General features: G+C 51.5%; 7 protein-coding genes across 7 annotated transcripts; 4 read left to right on the top strand and 3 right to left on the bottom strand.

Moving 5' to 3' along the window:
- Positions 1–4144: 4144 nt before the first annotated feature.
- On the bottom strand, positions 4145–5418 carry HRG_10576 (zinc-binding dehydrogenase domain-containing protein; the record flags this gene model as incomplete). The annotated part of the gene is made up of 5 exons (XM_044869047.1): positions 4145–4371; positions 4438–4860; positions 4933–5003; positions 5064–5135; positions 5246–5418. 5 exons carry the CDS (start codon positions 5416–5418, stop codon positions 4145–4147), a joined length of 966 nt encoding a protein of 321 aa, XP_044715789.1.
- Positions 5419–9089: 3671 nt separating this feature from the next.
- On the top strand, positions 9090–12485 carry HRG_10577 (male sterility protein; the record flags this gene model as incomplete). Its single annotated transcript, XM_044869048.1, has 5 exons — positions 9090–9392; positions 9460–9718; positions 9774–9916; positions 9981–12095; positions 12168–12485. 5 exons carry the CDS (start codon positions 9090–9092, stop codon positions 12483–12485), a joined length of 3138 nt encoding a protein of 1045 aa, XP_044715790.1.
- Positions 12486–13163: 678 nt separating this feature from the next.
- HRG_10578 (peroxidase, family 2 domain-containing protein) lies at positions 13164–14213 on the bottom strand (the record flags this gene model as incomplete). The annotated part of the gene is made up of 3 exons (XM_044869049.1): positions 13164–13298; positions 13360–14015; positions 14075–14213. 3 exons carry the CDS (start codon positions 14211–14213, stop codon positions 13164–13166), a joined length of 930 nt encoding a protein of 309 aa, XP_044715791.1.
- Positions 14214–17213: 3000 nt separating this feature from the next.
- HRG_10579 (glycosyl hydrolases family 18 domain-containing protein) lies at positions 17214–18536 on the top strand (the record flags this gene model as incomplete). Its single annotated transcript, XM_044869050.1, has 4 exons — positions 17214–17266; positions 17328–17429; positions 17489–17618; positions 17685–18536. The coding sequence occupies 4 exons, from the start codon at positions 17214–17216 to the stop codon at positions 18534–18536; spliced, it is 1137 nt and encodes a 378-aa protein (XP_044715792.1).
- A 469-nt stretch (positions 18537–19005) lies between these two features.
- Positions 19006–20649, top strand: HRG_10580 (snoRNA binding domain, fibrillarin domain-containing protein; the record flags this gene model as incomplete). Its single annotated transcript, XM_044869051.1, has 3 exons — positions 19006–19175; positions 19230–20352; positions 20407–20649. 3 exons carry the CDS (start codon positions 19006–19008, stop codon positions 20647–20649), a joined length of 1536 nt encoding a protein of 511 aa, XP_044715793.1.
- Positions 20650–21651: 1002 nt separating this feature from the next.
- On the bottom strand, positions 21652–22173 carry HRG_10581 (ubiquitin family domain-containing protein; the record flags this gene model as incomplete). Its single annotated transcript, XM_044869052.1, has 2 exons — positions 21652–21738; positions 21799–22173. 2 exons carry the CDS (start codon positions 22171–22173, stop codon positions 21652–21654), a joined length of 462 nt encoding a protein of 153 aa, XP_044715794.1.
- Positions 22174–22718: 545 nt separating this feature from the next.
- Positions 22719–23468, top strand: HRG_10582 (ribosomal protein s26e domain-containing protein; the record flags this gene model as incomplete). Its single annotated transcript, XM_044869053.1, has 4 exons — positions 22719–22741; positions 22869–22996; positions 23108–23210; positions 23369–23468. 4 exons carry the CDS (start codon positions 22719–22721, stop codon positions 23466–23468), a joined length of 354 nt encoding a protein of 117 aa, XP_044715795.1.
- Positions 23469–23746: the final 278 nt, after the last annotated feature.

Below are 23746 nucleotides of genomic sequence, written 5' to 3' on the forward strand. Positions count from 1 at the left end.
ATTCGGGGGAAAAGGGCGTGAAATTGTGACGGTTTCACTTGGATGTTGTAGCAGATACTCATGAAGATTCGGAGTTTCTCATCGAGGAGGTCGTACGGCTCTCCTGTGTAGTTCTGGTCCTTATCCCAGAGCTTCATGAACATATATTGGGTATCTGCGTCAACAGTGGCATTCGGGGTATCATCCGGGGGAAGTTTTGTATATGCGTCGAGATGCATATGCTCGGACGGAGGTTTAGGTGGGGGGTTTTGGGCGGATTGGACGAGTTCGGGGTGCTTGAAGTGGTGGGTTGTCGGATGGGCTGTACGAGAGTTCAAGTTAGGTGCATCTTGGGTCAGAGCGGAAGTCGTGGGAGGTGATGTTGTTATCGGTAGTGCCTCAGTGATGGGTTCCTGGGCAGGTGGCTTCGTTAAGGTCTTAATGGGCTGTTGTTCGTTAAGACTGTAACGGGTGTTGCTACCGGTGGCGATTGGGGTTCTCGGGAGAAGTTAGGGCATTTGATCCTGTTGCTCGTAACTTATAAGCGGTCGTCCCAATGTCAAAATCCATCTCCATGTACTCTCGTTCTGGCCATGCAGGTCGGTCCTCCACAGTTTGCAACATGATGAATTGGGGTGCAAAAGGGCCATTTTTCCGTCCTGTATAGATGCCACGTCTCCTTAGAAGTAATCTAAGGGCTCTCTTGTAGTCCATATGTACCCGGTTCCATATGTCTTGGTTCCAGCCTTCGAAGTGTTGTTGGAAGTGGTCAAGGATGTCGTCTCCTTCTAGGCGTTCGAATTGGGCATTGGACATGAACCTAGCGGCGTACGTCGTAACTGCGATCTCATCTTCCTCGTCAGGTTTGATGTCTTGTCCCCAAAGGGTAACATCAACTTTATCGAATACGGATGTCTGGATAGCTAGTCCTTGCATCCGTTCGCTCAATTGTTCGAGCTGAGCGCTCTCGTTCGGAGTCGTAGCTCGGTCGGTCGGGGTCATCGTTGATCAAGTGAATGAGACGATGGAGTCGTATCTGGCTGTCGAAATACGTCTTTGTCGGGTCTAGTAACAACTGTTGATCGATGCCTTGCAGCCGATAATAGAAGTCGCTAGGCGATGTGGTCGCACTACTAATCGATGCCTTGCAGCCGATTAATAGCTTGGTAGGTTCTCCCAGATGCCTGGCAGCCTGAGATAGCCACTTAGCACAAATAACCTTCCTCAACCGATGCCTTGCAGCCGATCTTGAAGGTTAGCGATTTGTCTCTTCTTCCTAGCTGTCTGTGATCGACCAAGTCGACCACTGATCAGTGTCGGTAGGTCTCTACACAGGCCTGCGTGCAAATCGCAATGGTATGTGTAATCGTTGATGTCTGTTCTAGAAAGGGGGAAGAGGGGGCAAAGGGCACGGAGCTAGCTATGTGTCCTCCGCTATCCTCAACTGCACACGTGAGAGCGCACGTGACCTATCTAGATGGGTACAATGGATTACTACAATTCCCACAGTTATAGAGCGTAGACTAACGTATACTTATACGGGCGTATGCGCGCGATATATAACCGAAACTACCTCTCTTCCTAACCGAATATACGTAGCGTAGCGAAAGCAATATATATTAAAGATATAGCCGAGGCGTCTATATAGGAGGGGAGATAATTATAAGAGCGCTACTAGGAGGTACGGGCTAATAAAGCACTCGGGTACGTAGTACTAATATATTAGTAGGGTATTAGTAGGGAATCGTGCCTACCCCGCTCGTATATTATAGACTACTCGCTACTCCGACTAAAGAGGAGAAATCCCTCTTCTCGTAAGCTTTAGTCTTACGACGAGGAGAATATAATATATATAGCGCAGTACCTCTAGCTATCTCTACTACCTAACTGATCGTACCGTGATACGTGTTCCCTTATACTTATATAACTTTAGCCGCTAATAATAAAGGGTAAAAAGGTAGCCTTTTAATCGCTTAAAAATAATAAATTTAAATTAACTAACTATTATTTAAAGGTAAATAAATTAGCGGTATAAATATAAGCTAGAAAGTATATAAAGGAGAATAGCGATATTAAAATATAAGTACTACTAGGTACCTAGCTTTCTATAATAGTTATACTAAGAGAGGGTACTATATATAGAAAAAAACCACTTACTAACGAGTATACTTATAGCGATTCCTTAATATAGGCATTAAGGTATATTAATTAAGCGGCTAACCTAAGGTCGATAGATAAAGTTAATTAAAATACCTTATAGATCTCCTTAATAAAATAAAGTAAATACTCTTACCTTAAAAGTAAGAATACGATAAGGCTATTAAGATATAAAGCTATAGTTTCGATACCTATACTTAATATAAAAGGGGCGTTAGCCTTAAGATTATATTCGGAAAGTCGATAGCGATTATTAGACCGTAGACCTAATCTAATAATATCTAGCTTTTTTCTTTTATTCTATACCCGCTAGCTAATCTTTTAGCTTTTTAATTTAAGGTAGGAATATCTTTATTTATCTAAAAAAAGCTAAGGGCATTAACTTAAATACTAGCGCGGTAAGATAAAGCTCCGATAGGCCTACGAGGATAATAGATCCTTTTATCTAGGCTTTCTAGTTTTCGAGCTACTATAATTACCTAAGTGCTATCTTTAGAGAGCCGAGGTAGTCTTCTAAAATATAATTATACTATTAAATCGAATATCGTAAGCGATATTATAGTAGTTATATCTACTAGCTTATCTGCGACTATATTTAACCTTTCTACGAATAGGTCCGCGTGACTTATTAATAGCGACTTATTAGTAGCAAGAAATCGCCTTAAATAATGAGAGTAGGCGCCGCGTATCCTAGCATACTCTTCACCGTTAGCCGTGACAAGTGACGCGACGGCGTTTTTGTCTTCAAAGATCCTGAAAAACGACGCCACCCTCGGCATTCCATGGGAACGTGTCTCTCCAGCTCCGTAAATATCTCTCCACGCTCTCGGGTCGGTGTAGCACAGCTCGTTCGGAACTACTCGCACAACTGGTCCGTACTTTTGGTGCAGTTGGTGGAGCCAAGTTATCCGTCTGCCGAAAAGAATAGCGTGAATTATTGGGAGCCTAGTAGCCGCCGAAGGATATTTCTCAGGGGGTGTAGATAGATGTTGTATATCAGAGACACGATGAACTTCTAGAAATCGGTCAACCTTGACCCCTGCTTTGGCGTGAACCGCAGCAACGGACGGTGAAGATGATGACGAAAATCGAAATGGCGGCGGTAGATGCCAACTCTGAAGCTCCCAGCCCAAGGTCCATGGCTAGCAATTTCTTGTTTGGTTGCGAAAGTCACTTGGACGTTTTCAAATTCAGCAAAGCCTTGATGAAAGATGTGTTTCGCCGTGAGCGGTCGGATCAGACAGACATATCTTATAGTGGAAACTCTGCCTCAAATAATCTCTCTTCAAGAGTAACCTGTCCACCACTGACGCAGAGACACGTGTCAGGCTGCCAACTCCGAAGACAGGGGCCGGTATGGTACAATCCCGTCAACTATCATCTATTTCCGACAACACCGCGTCGGCTTGTGTCACACTGCCAATATTACCCTCAGCTATCCACTCATAAGTGAAGGTGTCTGAAGTGTGTATGGTAGCCCTGGCCAGTCGGACCGCTGCAGCAACAATGGGACTTGGGTCTTGAGCGACAATGGAGCCTGACCCTTTCGGAAGATAGAATATATCTTTTGAAGCAGCTGCCGTTCAATCACTTGGTCTGGGGCAAGATGGGATGCCCCAGAAGCGCGATGAGGCGATTGTACATGGGATACGAGGCAATATCGACTGATGCAGTGATTCACGCACTAGTAAAGAGTTGGGGATCAGAAGAGACCTAGAACTACGTACTTAGTATAGCAGTGCCATCGACTTGCGGCAGTGTATTCATATTCTGTTTGAGGCTTTTGAAACCAGGGTTAAATGCATTTAAACTCTTAAAAAGGGTGTCATAGAGTGCAAAGGCCGGTTAGCAGCATGTTCGTGTATACACGCGTGGAGTTACAATCAAGGGTGCTACTGAGATCGACGATGAGTTGAGAGCATTTTATCAAGTAATTTTGAAGGATATGATTTGATATTCCGAGTCAGTAGTATGGAGTTATAGATCAACTTGTGGAGTACTTCAGTGTTTACTCCATGGTTAGCACAACCCGAAAGCGGGCTTTCGATTGGTTTAAATGCTCGGCGGCTTCCTGGATTTTGTCCAGCGGGAAAGTTTCCACCAGGCAGCGAATGTTGTGAAGGCGAGCGAATTCGATTGTGTCCTCGCAATCCTGGGCGTGACCTGCATGCCAGCCTTGCACCGACGTCGAAGAGTGTACAAGGTGAGCCGAGTTAATGGTGATGTCTCCGACGGCTATAATAAAGTGAGCTTTTGGTCGTGCGAAAAGAACTAAGCGTTGTTGCTTAGGTTGACACTTACGCGCCAAGACCAAGAGTTTGCCCAGCCATGTCAGGCAGGCCGTATACTGCCCCATCAGTTCGGGGTTCGGAGCCGTTAGCACGACCAACTTGGCTCCGCCGAGATTATTGATCTCCTCTGTTACGTCACTCTTGCTCGAGTTGATATAGTGGTGTGCCCCAAGCTCCATGGCAAACTCCTTTTTCGAGTCGCTGGTGGAGACGGCGATTACCCGGAAACCCATCTTACGAGCATACTGAATCCCAAGATGACCCAGTCCCCCTATGCCCTGGATGACAACTGTCTCTCCAGGCGTGATATTTTGGTGGCGTATCGAGTTGAAGACGGTCAGGCCGGCGCAGAGAAGGGATGCGGCCTCAATAGGGTCGACATCTTTTGGCAACTTGACGGCAGCCTCGCTCCGAAGATTGCAGTATTCGGCGACTCAACTGTGGTGTCAGTTCACCTGGCATGCTGTGACACGCTGGCGGGGGGTGGGGTGCCAAAGACACTTACAGCCGCCCGCCCTCGATACGCCATTGATGAGCTGGTTTTTGCAGCCTTGGAAGAAGCCCTGGTTGCATTGTCTGCAAATTCCGTCGTGGCCACCGTGCCATGTGCCGCCTACTCGGTCGCCGACGGACCACTTTGTCACTCCGGGGCCGACCTCGACAACGTCGCCGATGAATTCGTGGCCGGGAACGGTGGGCCATTTGACCCTAGTTGAGCGGAGGCTTAGCCACGTTGCCTCAAAGATCTCTTGACGTGCACCATCAAGGTCACAGCATGAAACCAGCCCTTGCAAGAAGCCCGTGCGGATTTGACGAACATTGGACCCAGGGACCCCTTCTGAGTGCTGGAGTCTGTGAGACAGAAACCGCAGCATATGACCTTGACCAATATTTCTCCTTGGCTTGGATGCTCAAGAGGGACACTGCGGAGGGCCCAGCCGTCTCCTGGCTTCTCGAGGACGCAGGCTCGGTACGAGTCAGGGAGCGACATGGCTATGGCACGAGTCAATGAAGAGTGAAAATGGCGATAATCGAAACGATGTGCCAGCCGGGAGGGGGCGAGAGGGATGGGTGAGGAGAGGGATGAGAGGATGAAGGGATGAAGAAGGGTATTTTACCGTCGTCACGTTTTACGACATGGCTTATGCCATGTTACTTATTGATGTGCTTCTACTTCATATTGGGCGTCCCGGAGGTCTATGTCACCTGAAGTAGGCTTCAGCCGCTCCTTGCACCTTTTCCACCCAGAGAGAAACAGATGGTAGGACCTGAAACTATTTTAGTAAATATTACAGAAAACGCAGCAGCGCGACTACGTTGGGATCATTCCGTAATATGTTTGTATAGCTTCGATATCATTGCCCAAGCCGTAATTTGAGTCGAGCACATGGAGACACGGGGAGCCCCTCCGTACTCGACGAATACAAAGGCGTATTACACACAGTACGAAGTGCGTCGGTGCCACATAAGCGCAACGGCATCATCCTCGCTGTCCAACCAACTATACAGGAAGCTGGGATCCCATCGAGAGGAGTAAGCGGGGCAATACGACGTAGCTGCGGGCTCGCTACGTGTGCTGACCCGAGGCTGCCGAGCTCCATCTTACGCGTACGTATCGCAAAGCGTTGCGCCTTTGTTTAGTTACATGTAATATATGTAGTTGATATCTGCGAATGATGCTTGGCAAGCCGAAGAATCGGAAACGGGGCGACTTAAATGCAGAATCACCTGAAATATTTGGGGCTTCTCTCAAGTGGCTTTAAGAGAATGGCCATGGAATGCTTTGCTTGTCCTCTCTTGATATACAGTGCATGTAACACTACATCTTAAAACATCCGAGATACTACCTGCCGTTAGGGACGCTCTGATGTAGTGGCTCGCCTCTACGATTACTCTGCGACATTTCATTGGCATAACCAAAGGCGAGTGCTTGGGAACTAAGAGGCGGGGATCAATTAGTATGCATAAACTTTAGTCGCAGCAGCTCTCTACATCTGTCACGCTCATTCTCTTGAAATATTCACTTCATCGCCTGAAATCTAGACCCCTATGTAATAAAGCACCTGCAGATTTAGCAGCTCCATGCTTGTGGAGACGACGGAGAGGATTACTTGTTCAAAACGTCCGTCGTTCCGCTGTCCTCCGACAGCCGCTCTATCGACCCGATGTAGCCCCCTGGGCGAGACAACTACGTCCCCATTGTTTTGACCGAACTCAAGCTTCTTGTGTGCTGGATAGGAGGCGTCTAGCATGTTGGAAGCTGTCCGTCGTCAGCGTGGATATGATGTCGGGTCGCATATTTGGTCTCTGGAAAGACTCCCTACGACTTGGATTATCCGATAAATCACGGAGCGCAAAGATATCTGTGTCGGGCGGGGGGCCCCCAAAAATAAACAGGTGGAAGGGAACCACTGAGGGGCACAGCTTGGTCCAGCTGAACCAAGCCGGCATTTGCAACTCTTGTGACGTCGACTGCCATGAAAGGTAACCGGGAGCCATGCCCCCTCTTTCTGCAAAGCCACCCTGGACGGCGCGTTTTTTCCATGCAAGATTCACGGACTGCAATCCCTTGTCCCGCTTTTGGCTGCATACAGCGTGTCAACCGATTTGTCAGATTGGATGATTCGCCAGCACATACGCCATGCGTGTGGCATGCATCGCCCCCGAGGAATACTCGCTGAGCTCGGCTTTAACAATCGGCAACTCGCTGCTGGATAGGATACATCGAGAGACAATCGACATGCTCCCACTCTGAGCAGGGCTGCAGCACTTTGTTCGCGGGTACTTCTATATCTTTCTCGGTCGCCAAAATTGAGCCGCTGTCGCTGCGGACAGCACGAAGTAATTACACGTTATCTATATCACGCAGATCAATATCAGTGTTGACTAGATGTAGTCGGGGCAGGCATACCCTGGTATCCCGACATCTGGTTATGACTATGAAGTACACCGTCGATCTGGATGACAAAGGCGTGAATCTCTATGACGAAAGTTGATAATAAGTTACCTTTTAATGAAGAACCTGAATCCCTCGCTACTGTGAAAATGTTTTGGCTCGGACTCATTCCCGCGGCGGCCATCAAAATGCTATAATACGACAATCACTAGATACATGTGGCTTTAGAGTTTGATCCTCACTGCTTGTGGAGAAAGATTCGATAGTTCAAGGCCGTCGAGCCCGCACACCTCCCTTCTCGAGATCGGCAGCGAAAGGTGAGTCCCTGGTGCAAACACGGCGTGAATAACGAGCACCGATAACGTTGAGACAAATGGGCAACGTGTTGGTTCGGACAATGCCGCGCTCAGAAGTTGCAGAAAGCTCCCTAGCGAATTCGAGCCGGCCTTTGCGACATGATTGCAGATTTGAGCCCCATGTTGCGCAGTAATTGCAGATACTGCTTGACCAGCCGAAATTGGCTCTGGTTTGTTGTCAATGTGCTTGATGCTGTCTCCCCAGCGTGCCAAGCAGGTAGCAAGTATGAGAGCAGCCAGTCCAGTTCCGACGGTTACTCCGGGAATTTTGACTTGGAGCTTCAATGCTCCTTGCGACTTCACCAAGAAGACTCACCGGCATCCCGGCAAGGCTCTTCGTGTGGCCGTTATTAGCATGACCCGTGTATGGGGTCACCGCCTGCTCCGTGATTGCGAGATGAGTAGCAGCAAAAGCAACAATACTTCAACGTGAAGTCGTCGCAGGTAGCAATTCAGTAATAGAATCAAATAGCTTCGGGGATGAAACAGACTTCCCCGGAATATGCAATGTCTACACAGAGGACGGCTTTTTGTGGCAGATGATTTGTTAGGTCAAACTACGAATACAATAAGCCACAACCATTACTGCAATGCGACGGTCTCACCGTCTTACGGTACGAGGCACCAAGGACGCCCGCTTTTGTCCGAAGCTGCGTATACTTCGTACAGGACGGCAAGATAAGCCGTGCCACCCGAGCTGTAACACACACACCACCGTCTTCATCCGGAGCTCTATATGACTGGGGGCTATCAGCTGAAACCAAGCATGACTGGCGCTATTCCATACATGTATATCCCATGAAATATTCCCTCGCATACCCGTGAGAAATCGTGACATGTTAATTGCTCGTCTTCAACACAGACATTAGTCGTTTTGATATGCATTACACCATGTCAATATCTCCTCAGCCATCTAGTCTAGAAATGGTATGCGATGTAGACTGATCCAGCAATGCCGTACATAGACCGGCGTTTCATGTTACTACCTACAGTACACTGCACGTCAAAGTCGGTCTACTCTCGAGTGGCGGAAGTAACAATTGCTCCGCCAACACCCTCGGGTAACAAGCCACGTCGCTTACATGTAGCCAGACTATTTATACTGTCATGGTTCGTACAGCTCGCAGCCCATCCCTTCGCTCTCGTCATCTCTCCCTTCTTCGAACCTGCACACGGCCACCAAGCACGGATTAGCAGTCTCATCGGCGCGTAGATTCATGATTTTGGCCAGTGTCGCGACTGACACCACTCCACTGCTTGGATTCACTGATGCTCTGAACATTTATATCTATCGAAGCGTCCACAAGCACCAGGCCTTGCTACATCTTGTTCAGCTAGAAGCGTTTTGACGGAATTTGGCGAACATATTGCCTCGCCTTAATTTGGGAACGCTACCGGGACCTCGCCAACATGTGCGCATATCCCGCTAATTCCCAACCGCGGAACGACAAACTCCTCGTCGACATCATCGATGGTGTGGCACAGACGAATCCCGATGCTACATGGCTTGAATATCCGGCGTCGGCGAGCGACTATGCAGCTGGTTTCAACGCCATCACATATCGCGCGTTGGCAAACGCCACAAATGGCTTGGCCTGGCATCTTCACCGAAACATCAGCCCTGGCACAGAGTTCCAAACCCTGGCATACATTGGCCCGAACGATGCGCGGTACGCGATAATTCTGTATGCTTGTATCAAAGCGGGTTTCAAGGTGAGTGCCATAAACTCCGCGGTTTTGCATGTCTCATCTACTGCCAACCAACGTACTCATTGGCTAGGTCTTGTTCTCGTCACCAAAAAATAGTATATTCGCGCATGTCAACTTGTTTTCTGCTCTCAATTGCTCGACATTGCTCACCACCGATCCCATGCCAACCGCGGTTGAGTCCCTTCTATCCCACCATTCTATGAAAGTTGTGTGCCTTCCAAGTTTGGAACAGCTGCTGGAGAAATTTTCCGAGCCCTTTCCATACAGCAAAACCTTTGCTGAAGCGCGGAATGATCCCTTTGTGGTATTGCATACGTCCGGCTCTACTGGTCAGTTTCATCCAACACTTCGATCTGGAAGGTGCGGCTCATAGCATTCTCTCAGGTAACCCCAAGCCAATCGTCTATACCCATGAGTTTGTTACCCGCAACGTCAATGCTTTTCAACTCCCTACCCCCCCGGGGTTCATATCTGTAAGCCAGCTGGTGGCTGGCAGCCGTTTTGTTTGCTTGCTGCCTCTGTTCCACGTAAGTGAGGGCAAATTCCCGAGTCGGTGTCATTCACTCAGGTGTAGAACGCTCACATTCGCAGATGGCTGGTTTTTTCTTCACATCTGTCGTCTCGCATTTTGATCGAAGCACCGTCATCCTCCCTTCACCTAGTGCTCCTCCAACAAGCGATACGCTGCATGGCGTGCTCCAGCATACTACGGCAGCTTGGGCTGCTGTGTCACCATCTACTGTGGAAAGCCTTGGGCGGAATCCGGACTTGCTGCAGGTCATCTCAGAAAAACTCTCGAGAATTGCGTTTCTTGGCGGCAATCCCTCCCTGGCCATGGGCAACGAGGTTTCACGGAAGCTCAATATTTGCAACTTGATTGGTTCCAGTGAATGTGGAGGATTTGCACAGCTGATCCCGGAGGACCACAACGGTCAGATGGAGCTTTGGTCATACGTTCACATTCACCCACAGACTGGCCCTGTCTATCAAGAGTATTCCCCTGGCCTGTGTGAGCTTACAATCAGACGTGATCTTCCATGCGAGCCATATCAGCCGCTGTTCACGCAGCTTCACTCGACTGAGGAATTTCGAACAAGCGACCTGTTTACTGCTCATCCCACGATCCCCGGCTTTTGGCGGCACACCGGAAGGGTTGATGACATTATTGTCTTCCTGAATGGGGAAAAGACAAATCCAATTAGTTTCGAATCCCACGTGGTTGGCCATCCAGACGTCGCGGGAGCCCTAGTATTTGGCACCAACCGCATGGAAGCTGGCCTTTTGATAGAGTTCACCGCGACCGAAAAGAACAAATTGCTGCTGCAGAAGAAAAGAGAGGCAATTGGCATGATTTGGCCTAGAATAGAAGAGGCCAATTCGCTTGCCCCGGCTCACGCGCGCATCGATGACACACTTATCTGCATTGTCTCACCGGAGAGGCCGATGATAAGAACTCCCAAAGGCACCATCAAACGTCAAGAAACCCTTCGTTCGTACGACCAAGAGATAGACGAGGTTTATAAAGAAGCTGAGGCAGCAAACAGTCTGCCTACGGACCTAGTCATCGACACGAGTGACATTCACCAGCTCCAGGAGGTGATACGCTTTGTCTTCAAAAACGTCATGAAGCGCGATGCTCCCTCGGATGAGATAGACTTTTTCAGCATCGGGATGGACTCATTGCAAGTCATTCGCATGGTTCGACAGCTTCGCGGCGCCATCCGGAATCCGGGAATCGAGCCTGCGGTGGTGTACAGAAATGCGTCTGTTCACGCATTGGCCGAGGAACTCATTGACAACGCTGTCACGGCCAAGGAGGACAGCGTCGCTAAGAACTTGAAGAAAAGACAAGAAATACTAAAGCAAGTTCTGCAAGAGTACAAGGATAAGATTGGAGAGTTGGCTTCGACAGCAACGAAAGATCCCGTTCGCAGCTTGTCAAGCACGCGTCAGCATAGCACAATTCTCCTCACTGGTACGACCGGCTATGTTGGATCCTACGTCCTAGATCAGCTCTTGAAACACCCTTCGTCACCGAAGATTCTCTGCATGAATCGATCCACGAATGCATTGGAAGTCCAGATAGCTCGCAATAAGCGGCGAAACAAGGCCTTAACCACAAAATTCCCCCCTGAGCGTGTCAAGTTTCTGGCTGCTGACTTTGCGGCGGACAAAACCTGGGGTCTTCCGGACGAAACCTTTCGAGAGCTGCTGCGAGAGGTAACGCTGGTCATTCATAATGCTTGGCCGGTTGACTTCAATATTCCTCTGTCGGCGTTCAGGCCTTCGCTTGATGGTGTTGTCAACATTGTGCAGTTTTGCAAAGCGGCGAAGCATTCGCCACCACTAGTCTTTGTGTCGTCTATCAGCGCTGTCATGGACCTGCAGTCCCAGGTCATACCCGAAACACTCATTGAGAGCCTGGAGGTCCCAGCATCGTGCTATGGAGAGAGCAAGTTTGTCGCCGAACATGTCTTATTCGAAGCATCTCAGCGACTTGGTGTCAAAGCAGGCGTGGTTCGTGTTGGTCAGGTGTCGGGTGCAGCCTATTCCCCAGGATTGTGGAATAGTCGCGACTGGCTTCCGCGCTTGGTACTCAGCTCAAGATACCTGGAGGCTATTCCGAACCATCTTGGAGCTAACCACAATATCGATTGGATCCCGATAGACATATTGGCCAATGTCGTGATAGATATCTCGATGAACGTCGGTCGGAGCTCACAGTTCAAGTTTGAAGTTTATCACGCAATAAATCCCCATACCACTACCTGGACGAAGCTCCTGCCTAGTGTCGTCCACGCGCTTGAGGGGCACAGCTCAGCATCAAGCAGTTCGAAGATTACTCCTGTCACCCCTGCTGAGTGGGTTGAGCGATTGCGCAACAGCGCCGCCCGCTTGGAAGACCATGATGAGGATATCGACAGTCACAACCCAGCGCTGAAGCTTCTCGACTTTTTCGAGCAAGCTCTTGAGAACGGGGTAGTCGATAGGCCAGTCTGGAGCACAGAAGCCGCTGTCAAGATGAGTGACTCTCTGCGCGGGACGGAGTGCATACAGCCAGAATGGATGGAGCGGTGGGCCAGGAGCTTGTTATAAGGGATTAGAATACATTATGGCTTTTTTCAGCATTGCTTCTTCTATTCTTGACCAAATTTGACGGTTTTCGATTAATGAGCGCTGAACATGGGACCTGCCTATGGAGTAGGCGATTTGCAAGGGCTGCAAATCGCGACCTAGGCACTTAGCACCACGTTCTGAACTTGAACTTCTCGGCTTCCTCTGTGTAAAAGCTCAGGGGGTCGCCCCTTTCCGTACATTTTTGGACTGCACATCTATCTTCCGGTAAGCTTCGCTGTACACTTTCTTACCGCTCGCATTGAGGGAACAGTTCGAGACAGCAAAGAGGGCGAGGCGCCGCCAGGGGCCATACCATGACATTGGGAGCCTCACAGCATGACTGGCAAAAGAGCTGAAACTGACGAGAAGCACATTCATGCCTTAACTACATAACACTGCGAAGGGCCAGCTAATGGGTTCAAATCTAGCGTTCGCAGGTCAGTGAATGAGAAACCGCGCCATTAAGATCCAGCGTCAGCCGTATTCCTCCCCGGTCATCATCAGCGAATAAACAGCACGATGAGCCCATCTTGACCAAAGCTCCTTGCCACAAAGCCTGCGCTCATCATTGTACCGGCCATCCACCATCAGCACGTCGTCAACCACTATGAGAACGAGTTGCCCTCATGAATCTACCTGCACTGGTAGTGCAAAGACTCAATCGAAGGTTATATTTGCAAACCTGCTCATCTCATCCACGCCTGTTGCATTGAAACCGAGTTCTGTTATGAGTCCTCGCAATTTTGGCATAATGTGACGTCTTTGTGGTGGCCAGATTGTTCCAAATATATCCTATAAACAAGTCAGAACACAACTCGACGTTCAACGGTGGAGGTGCTTTTTCCGAACTCACCGCAGGCGTGTCGAGGACGACGCTCCCCACATTTTGGAGAAGGTCGGGATCTGCGAGAAGTGATGCTATTCCAAAAGTCAAGATGGCGATGCCGTTATCGAGCAGGGGAATTGCCCTCCATCCCAGGTGTGTAGGAAGTCTCTCCTCTTCGAAGATGCATCTAACCCATTCATATTTTGGGAAACCAGCGGCCATGCCGAGCAATGTGCCAGTTTCCATGAGGCTGAATCCCGCCGCCCTTGGTCCCCACACTGTGCGTGGATTACGCCTCCTCGCATCCCGAATTCGCGCTGACTTGGCCCTACCCAGACTGATAGGTGAGAGAATAGTATGTTTCCTTAACTCGGCGCGAGCAACGGCCCAAACACGGGGGTTGAAATTGTTGTTGTCGCCTATTACGTAGTCCTCTCTTGAGTAACTACAGTCATGCTCAATCAAGAGATTGTGCTTTGAGAGATCCTCTAGATCCAACTGGAGGGTAAGCGGATTATGCGAGGCCACCAATGCTGGGCCCCAGATGAAAATTGTAGCCACTGGATCGAGACCGAAGCCGAGGAAGGTTCCCAGTAGCATCTTAATAAGACCAATGTCTCTGCCATCACGGGGTAGGAAACCGTGATTGGCTAGCGCATTAAGGGCCGGGCAAGGGCCGCGAGCTTCAGGGATCAGTTAGTAAAACTTTCGCAAGATTAAGCTTAAATAGAAGGTATCCTACAGTCACTTGGACGCGCAGCCCTGAACTCGAAAAACCGCCTATCGAAAGGGTTGAAGGTCGGTTTCTTCTGCTCAGATGCATATGCACTGTTCAACAATGCGGACAGAACGACGAATAGAGACAGAATTTGAGCTCTCATTTTTTGAGATTGCAGCGGAAGCTTGATCCTGTTTATAAAGTAGACGCAGGACGGGCTCGAGTTAGAACATCAGTAGGAGGCGGACGCAATGCAATGGATTATATATCACTGGTTCAGGAATGATACATTTATAAGGCCACTCCGTAGAGAGATGCACTGCCGAAAAGTAAAGACAGTTTTTGGTTACAAGGGCACGGCAGTGATGCCAAAAGCGTAAGTACATTTCAGCTAAGCAGTCGGCGACCATGCCACGTGGAAGTCAGCTTGGGGGTAATTCATTCTACCTTTTGCTGAGCTCTTAGTATTGCGTTCAGGAACGAGGTGTTTCTCCGCTTTTCTCCTGTCTCCTCCCAGTCGGCGATCTCTACTTTGGGCACTAACATTGGGTTAATAGACATATGCTCGTGCCGAAATGAGGGAAGACCTGCCGTTCCGGTTCATTCACCACGACGAAGTTTTCACAGGTCCAGAGCTCAGTTGGATACCAACAAAGGGACAGCTCCTGAGCAGACTGCTCGGCATCATCTTTTTCTTCCTTACGCAGCACGGGCAGTCATTCCATTATGCAAGTAGAAAGGTATCGTAGAGTGAAAAAAATCTCAAGCGGTATAGAGAACGAGTCTTGTGTATATTTCGTTGATTGATCTAATTTCTTCACTTGGACCTATCAACGATCTTCTACTGATATCACTTTCTTCTGTAGGTAGTTTTGATACTCTGGGCGACAAACTACACTCGGGAAGAATATCGCGGAGCTAAGTGCGCCGGACATTGACACCGAATGAGACAAGCGCATGAGCACAAAAGAATTAGATCCTGGAATTCCTGCCTGCCTCCCCCGCTCTTTGGCTTTCAGAGAGCTGCAAGAAAAAAGAGAGTAATGACGACCGAGACAGGTAGGTGGGTTGGTGCCTACGCTCATCTGCCATCCACACGAATGTGTAAGGGATTATATCTCTGATGAACAATTCAGCAAACCATCACGTAGGTCAACACAGTGCATCTCTAGCCATCTCGTGGAGTTTATCTACCGAGTTGACTCATTGTCTTCCTCCTTTTTCGAAGGCTCTAGTTCGCAGCCCTTGGTTTTCATCATCGGACCCTTAAGTCCTGGCTGAGACAATGGCTGACGGTAGACCCTATTTTTCCGCGCCCCGGGCGCATAGCGACTTCACGGTTTCGTAGTAGTCCCGACAACATAGATGTATCACTTGTAAAGCCGTTAAACGTGGGGTTGTTAGGCAATGATGTTGAGTGAGGCAATTGAACAAGCTCGTGACATACATGCCCCGGCTTATAGGAATACAACAATACAATCCCCGGTGAAGCTCGCTCCGTAATGTGGTTACGGCGCTCTCTGAATCATCAGATGGTTTCTCCCTCACGTCTTCGAGCTCAAAGTCAATATCACCCTCGTCATCGTGGGAGTTCCTGGGCAGTGGGAGGCGGCAGTGTCTATGCCTCACGGTTTCGCCTGGCTCTATCTGGGCAAGCAGGTATGCTGTGGTCTGGCGTCTTGTCGTCTTCTTGGCCGGGCACGGGGCGATACAACCCTTGATACAGAGGGTTGTGTGTAAACCGTGACGTCACGAGATGCCGTAGGCTGTGAGAGACTGCGGCGGCCGTATGACTGCCCCTTTGAAGCTTCTGCAAGTTTCCTGGAATTACTTCTCTGTAGGTTGGCGAACGAATGCATTCCAATCTTTGACAAGTACCCTGGATTCGGAGGTTTGCATGACCCTGCCGTATGCATTTCCAAGGCCGGGCGGGAAGTGTCTCTTTGTCTCAGCAAAGCACGGTTCTGATTTGAATGTGAAATTGGATGGGAAAGTCGGTTCGCGTGACAATAGGCGCGAAATCAGCACCGAGAATCACCAGCCGCGCGGGCGTATGGTGCCGCCAACAGATCGGAGCAGCTTCTCCACCTGCCATTTGTGTGGAGCGACGGAGCTGGGGAGAATGCAAGAGCTCGCGGTAGCGTCTAGCGCTCCCCGGGAGCGCGGGGCCGAGAAACCGGGTCGAGGGAGCCAGCCCCACGTCCGGAGCGGCCAGACTCGGGCTGGAAACCCGCCTTGGGTGGCGAAACGGGTTGCTTTTGTCATGGTTAAGCCCGGGAGAGATGATGGGGTTTGGGTCGGCGACGATCGGCAAACTCCGGCTGGAGGCCCGGAGTGATGGAAGGAGCAGGCCCTGTAATCAACAAAACATGAAGAGTTCTGTTATTATTTATTGTCGGACGGAGTTCCTACGCCGAAGACTTCACTTCATTGGATACCTAAATGCTGCCTGACCACTTGGTACTTGCCGACCAGCCAGGCTTCCGGGTTTCCTCCGCCAGCTTGTTCCTTCTTCCTGTGAAGGTTTCCCAAAAAAAAGCACGTGTTGGCGCTCCACCGCGATGACCTCATCGGGCGTTTCGAGACAGTGCAGGCGCTGGCGAGTGCACTGTCTTGATGAGCGGCGCTGAACGGCCCCGCTGCAGGCCTGATCCTAGTGGACTCAAGCGGCACGCCATCTGCTGCGAGCACTCCTCCAGCATCCGCCGACGCAACGGCTGCCCAGGACACCTTGGACCTGCCATCTCCCTCCCTCTATCATAGCAGCATCTTAGCAACTTCCAAGCCATACTCGTCCATGCAGTGAGTTAATTTGTCTTCACCCCTGTCATTTGACAAGGCTTCGGTGGCTGAAGCTTGGTCCAGCAACTGATTAATTACTAGTATCCAAGCACTCGTTCAAGCACCTGGATGAAGAAGGGCCGATAGAGCTCCCACCGCCTGGCCTGCTCCTCGACTCTCTTCCTACAACCTCGACTCCCGTTCCCTCTCCCGCTTCACCAGCCCGACTCGCCCGCCGACGAGAGCTAGAACGCCCTCCCAACACACATCCGCAGTGCCGCGATTCGCTCTCACCAGCCACTTTTCTTTTGTCGGCCCTGCGTGCCTCCTCGTCTTGGTCGTTTCAATCCTTCTTCGCATCACCAAGGTCACCGACACAAGTATGGACCGAGGATCTGAGACCGGCTATCGATCCGTGGCCTACTTCGTCAACTGGTGAGTCCACTGCATTGCCCATTACTTCGAGTACTGCAAAGACTGACAACGCCACCTAAAGGGCCATCTATGCTCGGAAGCATCGTCCCCAGGACCTTCCCGTGGAGAATCTGACTCATATTCTCTACGCGTTCGCCAATGTCCGTAGCGACACCGGCGAGGTGTAAGTTTGCAGAAACCCGACTCGATGGATGACAGGGCTCATCAAGCTCTTTCTTGCAGGCATCTGACCGACACTTGGGCCGACACAGACATCCACTGGGAAGGCGACTCGTGGAACGACAATGGCACTAACCTCTACGGTTGTCTCAAGCAGCTCAACCTCCTCAAGAAGCGCAACCGCAACCTCAAGGTTCTCCTTTCCATTGGCGGATGGACTTACAGCTCCAATTTCAAGAACCCCGCCAGCACTTCGCAGGGCCGCGATACCTTTGCCAAAAGCAGCCTCGAGCTGCTCAAGAACCTTGGCTTCGACGGCATAGACATTGACTGGGAATACCCTCAGGACCCAGCGGAAGCAGATCATCTGGTGCAGCTTCTTGCTACCGTCCGCAGCGAGCTAGATGCTTATGCGTACAAGCTGGGAAACTGCCGACGCTTCGAGTTGACGGTGGCCTGCCCGGCTGGAGCCCAAAACTACCAAAAGATGAACATTAGTGCCATGGACAAGTTGCTGGACTTCTGGAACCTGATGGCCTACGACTATGCGGGCTCTTGGGATTCCCTTAGCGGCCACCAGGCAAACCTGTTCCCGAGCTGCGACAATCCCCCCTGTACACCCTTCTCGAGTGCTGCAGCCGTCGACTATTACGTCAGCCAAGGTGTCGTGCCCTCCAAGATTGTCCTCGGGATGCCTCTGTACGGGCGTGCATTTGAGAATACGGACGGTCCCGGCAAACCTTACCAGGGAGTCGGCGATGGTACGTGGGAGCGCGGTGTGTACGACTACAAGAAGCTGCCACTCGAGGGCGCCGATGTATGCTACGACGGCAATATCGGCGCGGCCTTTTGCTATGACCAACGCCAGCGGCGATTCGTGAGCTACGACACGCCACAGTTGACCACGGCCAAGGCCGACTTTGTCAAGCAGAGGGGCCTCGGCGGCGCCATGTGGTGGGAGAGCAGCGCCGACAAGGCCGGTTCGGAGAGCCTGATCGGGACGGCTGTCGCGAGTCTCGGAGGCTCGCAGATGCTGTTGAGGCAGGAGAATCACATCGAGTACCCGGACACCAAGTATGACAATCTCCGAAACGGCTTCCCGGGTCAGTGAACGGCCGTGCCGGAAGCAAGAGGCGGAGCGAGGCATGACAGACGATTGACGAGGACCCGCAAGTCAGTTTTCATGGTGGTCCTTGAGCGAGTGTTGGATGCGCAGGGTCGTGCAGATTGCAATTGTTTATTTCCAGGGTTTTGTTTGTTCTTGCACGTCTCGAGTTGCAAGTCCACCAATCACCCCATGAGCTTGTGGCTTGGGAAGGGCACGTGACCCTGGTTATCCGGCCTTGCGCTGTCCCTCTTTTGAGCCCCGCTGGTCCGTGCACGAAGCTCCCGAATTGTAGCCCGTTGGAAAAATTTCGTCGCCGCGAAAAAAATCATCACCGAAAATTCCTCGCGCTATTGAAGTGACCGACAATCGCTGCGAGAGCGCCCCATTGAGCCCGACGCAGCATCTAGCCTCGAACGCCCTGTGCGTCAATTCAATCAGTGCTTCGCTGCAATCACGGCTTTTGGCGGACATCATGTCGCACATCGACTACGCCCTCTTCGAGGCCCCGGTCGGCTATGCCGTCTTCAAGGTGGTGCATCAGGCCGATGCGCTGGGCCTCAAGTTGAAGGAGGTCCAGCAGGCCGCGACCGATCTTTCCAAGTTTGGCAAGATGGTCAAGCTCGTCAACTTCAGCCCCTTTGAGTATGTTGTCGAGTCCTCCCATCCAGAGTAAACTGACCAGCTGGGGACACGCAGCGGTCACGCCGACGCCATCCACAACATCAATGAGGTTTCCGAAGGCATCTGCACCGATTTCCTCAGATCTGTGCTCGAACTCAACCTCCCCAAGACGAGCGGCAAGAAGACCAAGGTGGTGTTGGGCGTCTCGGAAAAGAATCTCGCCGGCGCCATCAAGGCCGAGTTCCCAGGGCTCGAGTGCGAGACGGCCGACACGTCCGAAATCGTGGCCGATATCATCCGCGGCATCCGCCTACATGCCGAGAAGCTCATCGAGAACCTCATGCCCGGCGACATCGCGAAGGCGTGCCTGGGCATGGCCCATGCCTACTCGCGCGCCAAGGTCAAGTTCAGTGCCACTCGAAATGACAACCACATCATCCAGGCCAGCGCCATCATTGACACCCAGGACAAGAGCCTAAACCAGTTCCTCATGCGCGTCAGGGAATGGTACGGCTGGCACTTTCCCGAGCTCGTCAAGATTGTTTCCGACAACCTCACCTACGCCAAGCTCGTCCTGGTGATTGGCAACAAGAAGACATTGTCCGACGACAGACTCGATGAGATTGCCGCCATTGTTGGCGAAGATGGCAACAAGGCGCAGGCCATCATCGATGCGGCCAAGGTCTCCATGGGCACCGACGTCTCCGACGAGGATCTCCAGATCATGACGGGCCTCACCCGCAACGTCGTCAAGCAGGCTGAGAACCGGCGTATGACTTCCAGCTACCTCGACCAGAAGATGTCTTCCGTCGCCCCCAACCTGCAGGCCCTCATTGGCACCACTGTCGGCGCCCGCCTGATCTCGCAGGCCGGCTCGCTCAATAGTCTGGCCAAGAGCCCAGCCTCGACCCTGCAGATCATGGGTGCCGAGAAAGCCTTGTTCCGCGCCCTCAAGAGCAAGAGCAACACCCCTAAGTACGGCATCATCTACCACAGTAGCTTCATTGGCAGAGCTGCTCCTCGCGACAAGGGCCGCATCTCGAGATATGTGGCCAATAAGTGCAGCATGGCCTGCCGCATTGACAACTTCTCAACTGAGCCTTCAACGCGCTTTGGCGACGCATTCAAGGGTCAGGTCAACGATCGCCTAGAGTTTTACGCCACGGGCAAGAAGCCTGCGAAGAACGCGGACATTATTGTATGTATGCAACATCATGCTACGTCCGAAGACGACTAACTTTTTTATTTACAGAAGGGAGTCCTTGCTCCTATCAGGGATGCTGCTGGGCAAGATAGTGATGATGAGATGGCAGACGCCCCTGAGCCGTCTTCTGCCAAGAAGTCCAAGAAGGAGAAGAAGGAGAAGAAAGAAAAAAAGGAAAAATCAAAAGACAAGAAGCGCAAGCACGACGACGAGGCGATCGCTGACGACGCTGACGATTCCGAGAAGAAAAAGAAGAAGAAGAGAAAGTCGAAGTCGGCCAACGATGAATAGGGCGTCAGAGTGCGTCGCGATGCTTTCCCTTCGAACAAAACCCCTTGCATCGCGCAAGGGGGAGGACAAGGCCATTGAGAAACGGCAAGAAAGCCAATACCTCGCCATGCTGTGGCAGGGAACCGAGAATTGGCGTTTGAGGGAAGAGGCGGCCAAGCGGATGGAAGGCTCATGGTGAGCTGGCGCCGAAGCTACTGGGGAATTTTTGAGGACTCTGCGGGGGGTCGGTCGCCTGGTGCTGGATGAACAATACCTGTCGCAAAATTACCACCTTGCTCGGGTAGTGAGTGGAAGAGGAAGGGCATTTGCTTGAGTGGAGTTGGCAGGACCGGGCTGCGGCGTTACAAGGGCATTAGGCTTTCATTTTCTGACATTGAATGTGTGTATTTTTGGAGCCCGGGACACAATTGCGGCAGAGATCAAGGCTATGACACGGCTACATGAAGACGTGATATGTGATGGCGAGCAATGAGCCTTGTTCTTTGTGCTTCAAGAGTGTGCCTCTGGGCGGGGGAGGGAAGGGGGGTTTGGGGGAGGAACTGTCCCACAAGCAACCAGCTTGCATTCAGGCTCAATACCATGTAAAGTCAGTCCCAAGATATTCTTCATTGCCCCGACCGAGGTTGCTCGATTCTCCACCCGATGAGACAAAAGTAGCCTTTATATCCAGGCGCGGTCCATTGCTTAAACATTTTGAAGTTGGGTCACGGCTCGCGTCCGCCTGACAATGAGTGCGTGTGCTTCTGCTGTCATTCGTCAACCACAGATGTTAGAACTAAAGGCACAGTGTTGCTGGAGCACGAAAGCAAGCCTTAACATTGGCTCCACGTAGACAGTCCCCATCTTCAAGCATCGGTATCATCAAGAGTGATTCCAGTCAGGCGTTCGTCATCAGAAGCCACCGGTGCTCTGTGCCACACCAACGCCAATTTTGTTGCAATCCGTGGTTATCTAGCCGTGTAACTACAACCTGTTCCCAAGCACCAGTTCCATTTCATGCAGTTATTGCTTGTCAAAGACGTAGGTCAGGTGGCACCGGCCGCAGTACTGGCGGTCGGGCATGGAGGCCATGAAGACGCCGGCACCGCACTGCAAGAGAAGAACAAGTTAGCGATAGGGTTGCCAGGAGAAGAGGCCATGGTGACTCACAGTGTCGCTGGGGCACTCTCGTCGCAACCGCTCAATGTTGCCATCCTTGTCCACCTTGTAGTACTTGAGCACAGCCAGCTTGGTCTTCTTGCGCTTGTGCTTGATCTTCTTGGGAGTCGTGTAAACCTTCTTCTTGCGCTTCTTGCCGCCACCACGGAGGCGCAGCACGAGATGCAGGGTGCTCTCCTTCTGGATGTTGTAGTCGCTCAGGGTGCGGCCATCCTCAAGCTGCTTGCCGGCAAAGATGAGGCGCTGCTGGTCGGGGGGGATGCCCTCCTTGTCCTGGATCTTGGACTTGACGTTGTCGATGGTATCGGAAGACTCCACCTCAAGGGTGATCGTCTTCCCCGTGAGGGTCTTGACGAAAATCTGCATCTTGCCTAGCGTTGAGGGTTAGACACACTGAAGCGACGGGGCGAGAGATTTGATCGCATGGCCATGCTGCGATGGAGAGGCACCAAGAGTGTCCCCGGCGGCTGTCGCGAAGCGTGGCGTGGAAGAAGCCTCAAGAGGGGTGCCTCGACGACGACATTGCCATCGCGAGGGGACAAGACAGGAAACGCAACATCTTTCAGACGTACCTCGACAATAGACTATTGCCGTCCTAAGCAATCCTCAGATGTTGACGATGGAGGGAAAAAAGGCAGGTTGGGCGGAATGGCGGCGCGCTGAGAAATTTCCGGTCGGTGCAGGCGAAGGTGGGGTCACCTGACCTAGGGTTTTCACATAGTCTGCCCTGGGCGTTGCTGATTTTGCCGTGGTGTGGGGCCCTTTGGTTCAAATCGCGGACTGCCTCTCGCGACCGAACGCACCCTCTTCCTTCTCCCAGCAGCGTCGATTTCCAGTACGTCCCTCCGACCTCGTTGATTTTGTCTGTGTGCTGGATTGCGATTAACGATCAGCTACAGATAACCGCCAAGATGGTCAAGAAAAGAAAGAACAAGTACGATTCTTCTTCTCCAGTCACGCCGCCTTGGTCGAGGCATCTCTACAAGCTCCCGCCGCAGAGGGTCGCGGGCGCCGATGACCACTCATCTTGTCATGGATTGACAGCTAACAGTCTCCCACAGCGGCCGCAACAAGAAGGGCCGCGGCCACACCAAGCCCATCCGCTGCAGCAACTGCTCGCGATGCACGCCCAAGGACAAGGCCATCAAACGCTTCACCATCCGCAACATGGTTGAGTCTGCTGCCATTCGTACGTCTCCTCCCCAGACTGGCCTTGCGCCCCGACCTGCTCGGGCCGTCATCTCATGATCTGGTCCGGCGACCGACCTGGCAAGCACCGAGGCTAACAACATGTTTGTAGGCGACATCTCGGATGCCTCCGTCTTCGCGGAGTATACCGTCCCCAAGATGTACCTGAAGCTGCAGTACTGCGTCTCTTGCGCCATTCATGGCAAGATTGTCCGGTACGTTGTCCTCGCTAGGAGTGTGACAACTGCGCCCTCGCGGCGTATGTGCTTCGGATGAGCCTTGGGTCGTACTATGGATACACTCCTATGCTGCGATCTCTGATCGTCTCAAGTGCCCGGTACGTGGAAGACTATTTACTAACAACGTTTCGCAGTGTCCGATCGCGCGTGGGCCGCCGCAACCGCGCCCCCCCGCCGCGTGTCCGCTACAACAAGGACGGCAAGAAGATTGTGCCCACGACCCCTAAGGCCTAGACGGGCGGGACGATGGGGATGGAGTCCGGTTGCGTTTACGTCTTCATGCAAAACGGGATTAGATGAATCATGGGTATTGAGTATCTAGGTGGTTGCACATCAATCGGACTGCATCTTGTCGTTGATCTCGCGAATTACGGTTTTGTGTTGTAGAGTGCCATGATGTGAAGGCGTGAGGCCCTGCAGAGCAGTTATAAATCACCAACCCACTTCGAGCGATTGCAGCATCACAGTATTGCCCAAGCACACCAGGGGAAGTTCGAAAGGCACAGCAAATC

The sequence above is a fragment of the Hirsutella rhossiliensis genome (assembly GCF_020360975.1).
Source record: "Hirsutella rhossiliensis strain HR02 chromosome Unknown scaffold00016, whole genome shotgun sequence".
NCBI lineage: Eukaryota > Fungi > Ascomycota > Sordariomycetes > Hypocreales > Ophiocordycipitaceae > Hirsutella > Hirsutella rhossiliensis.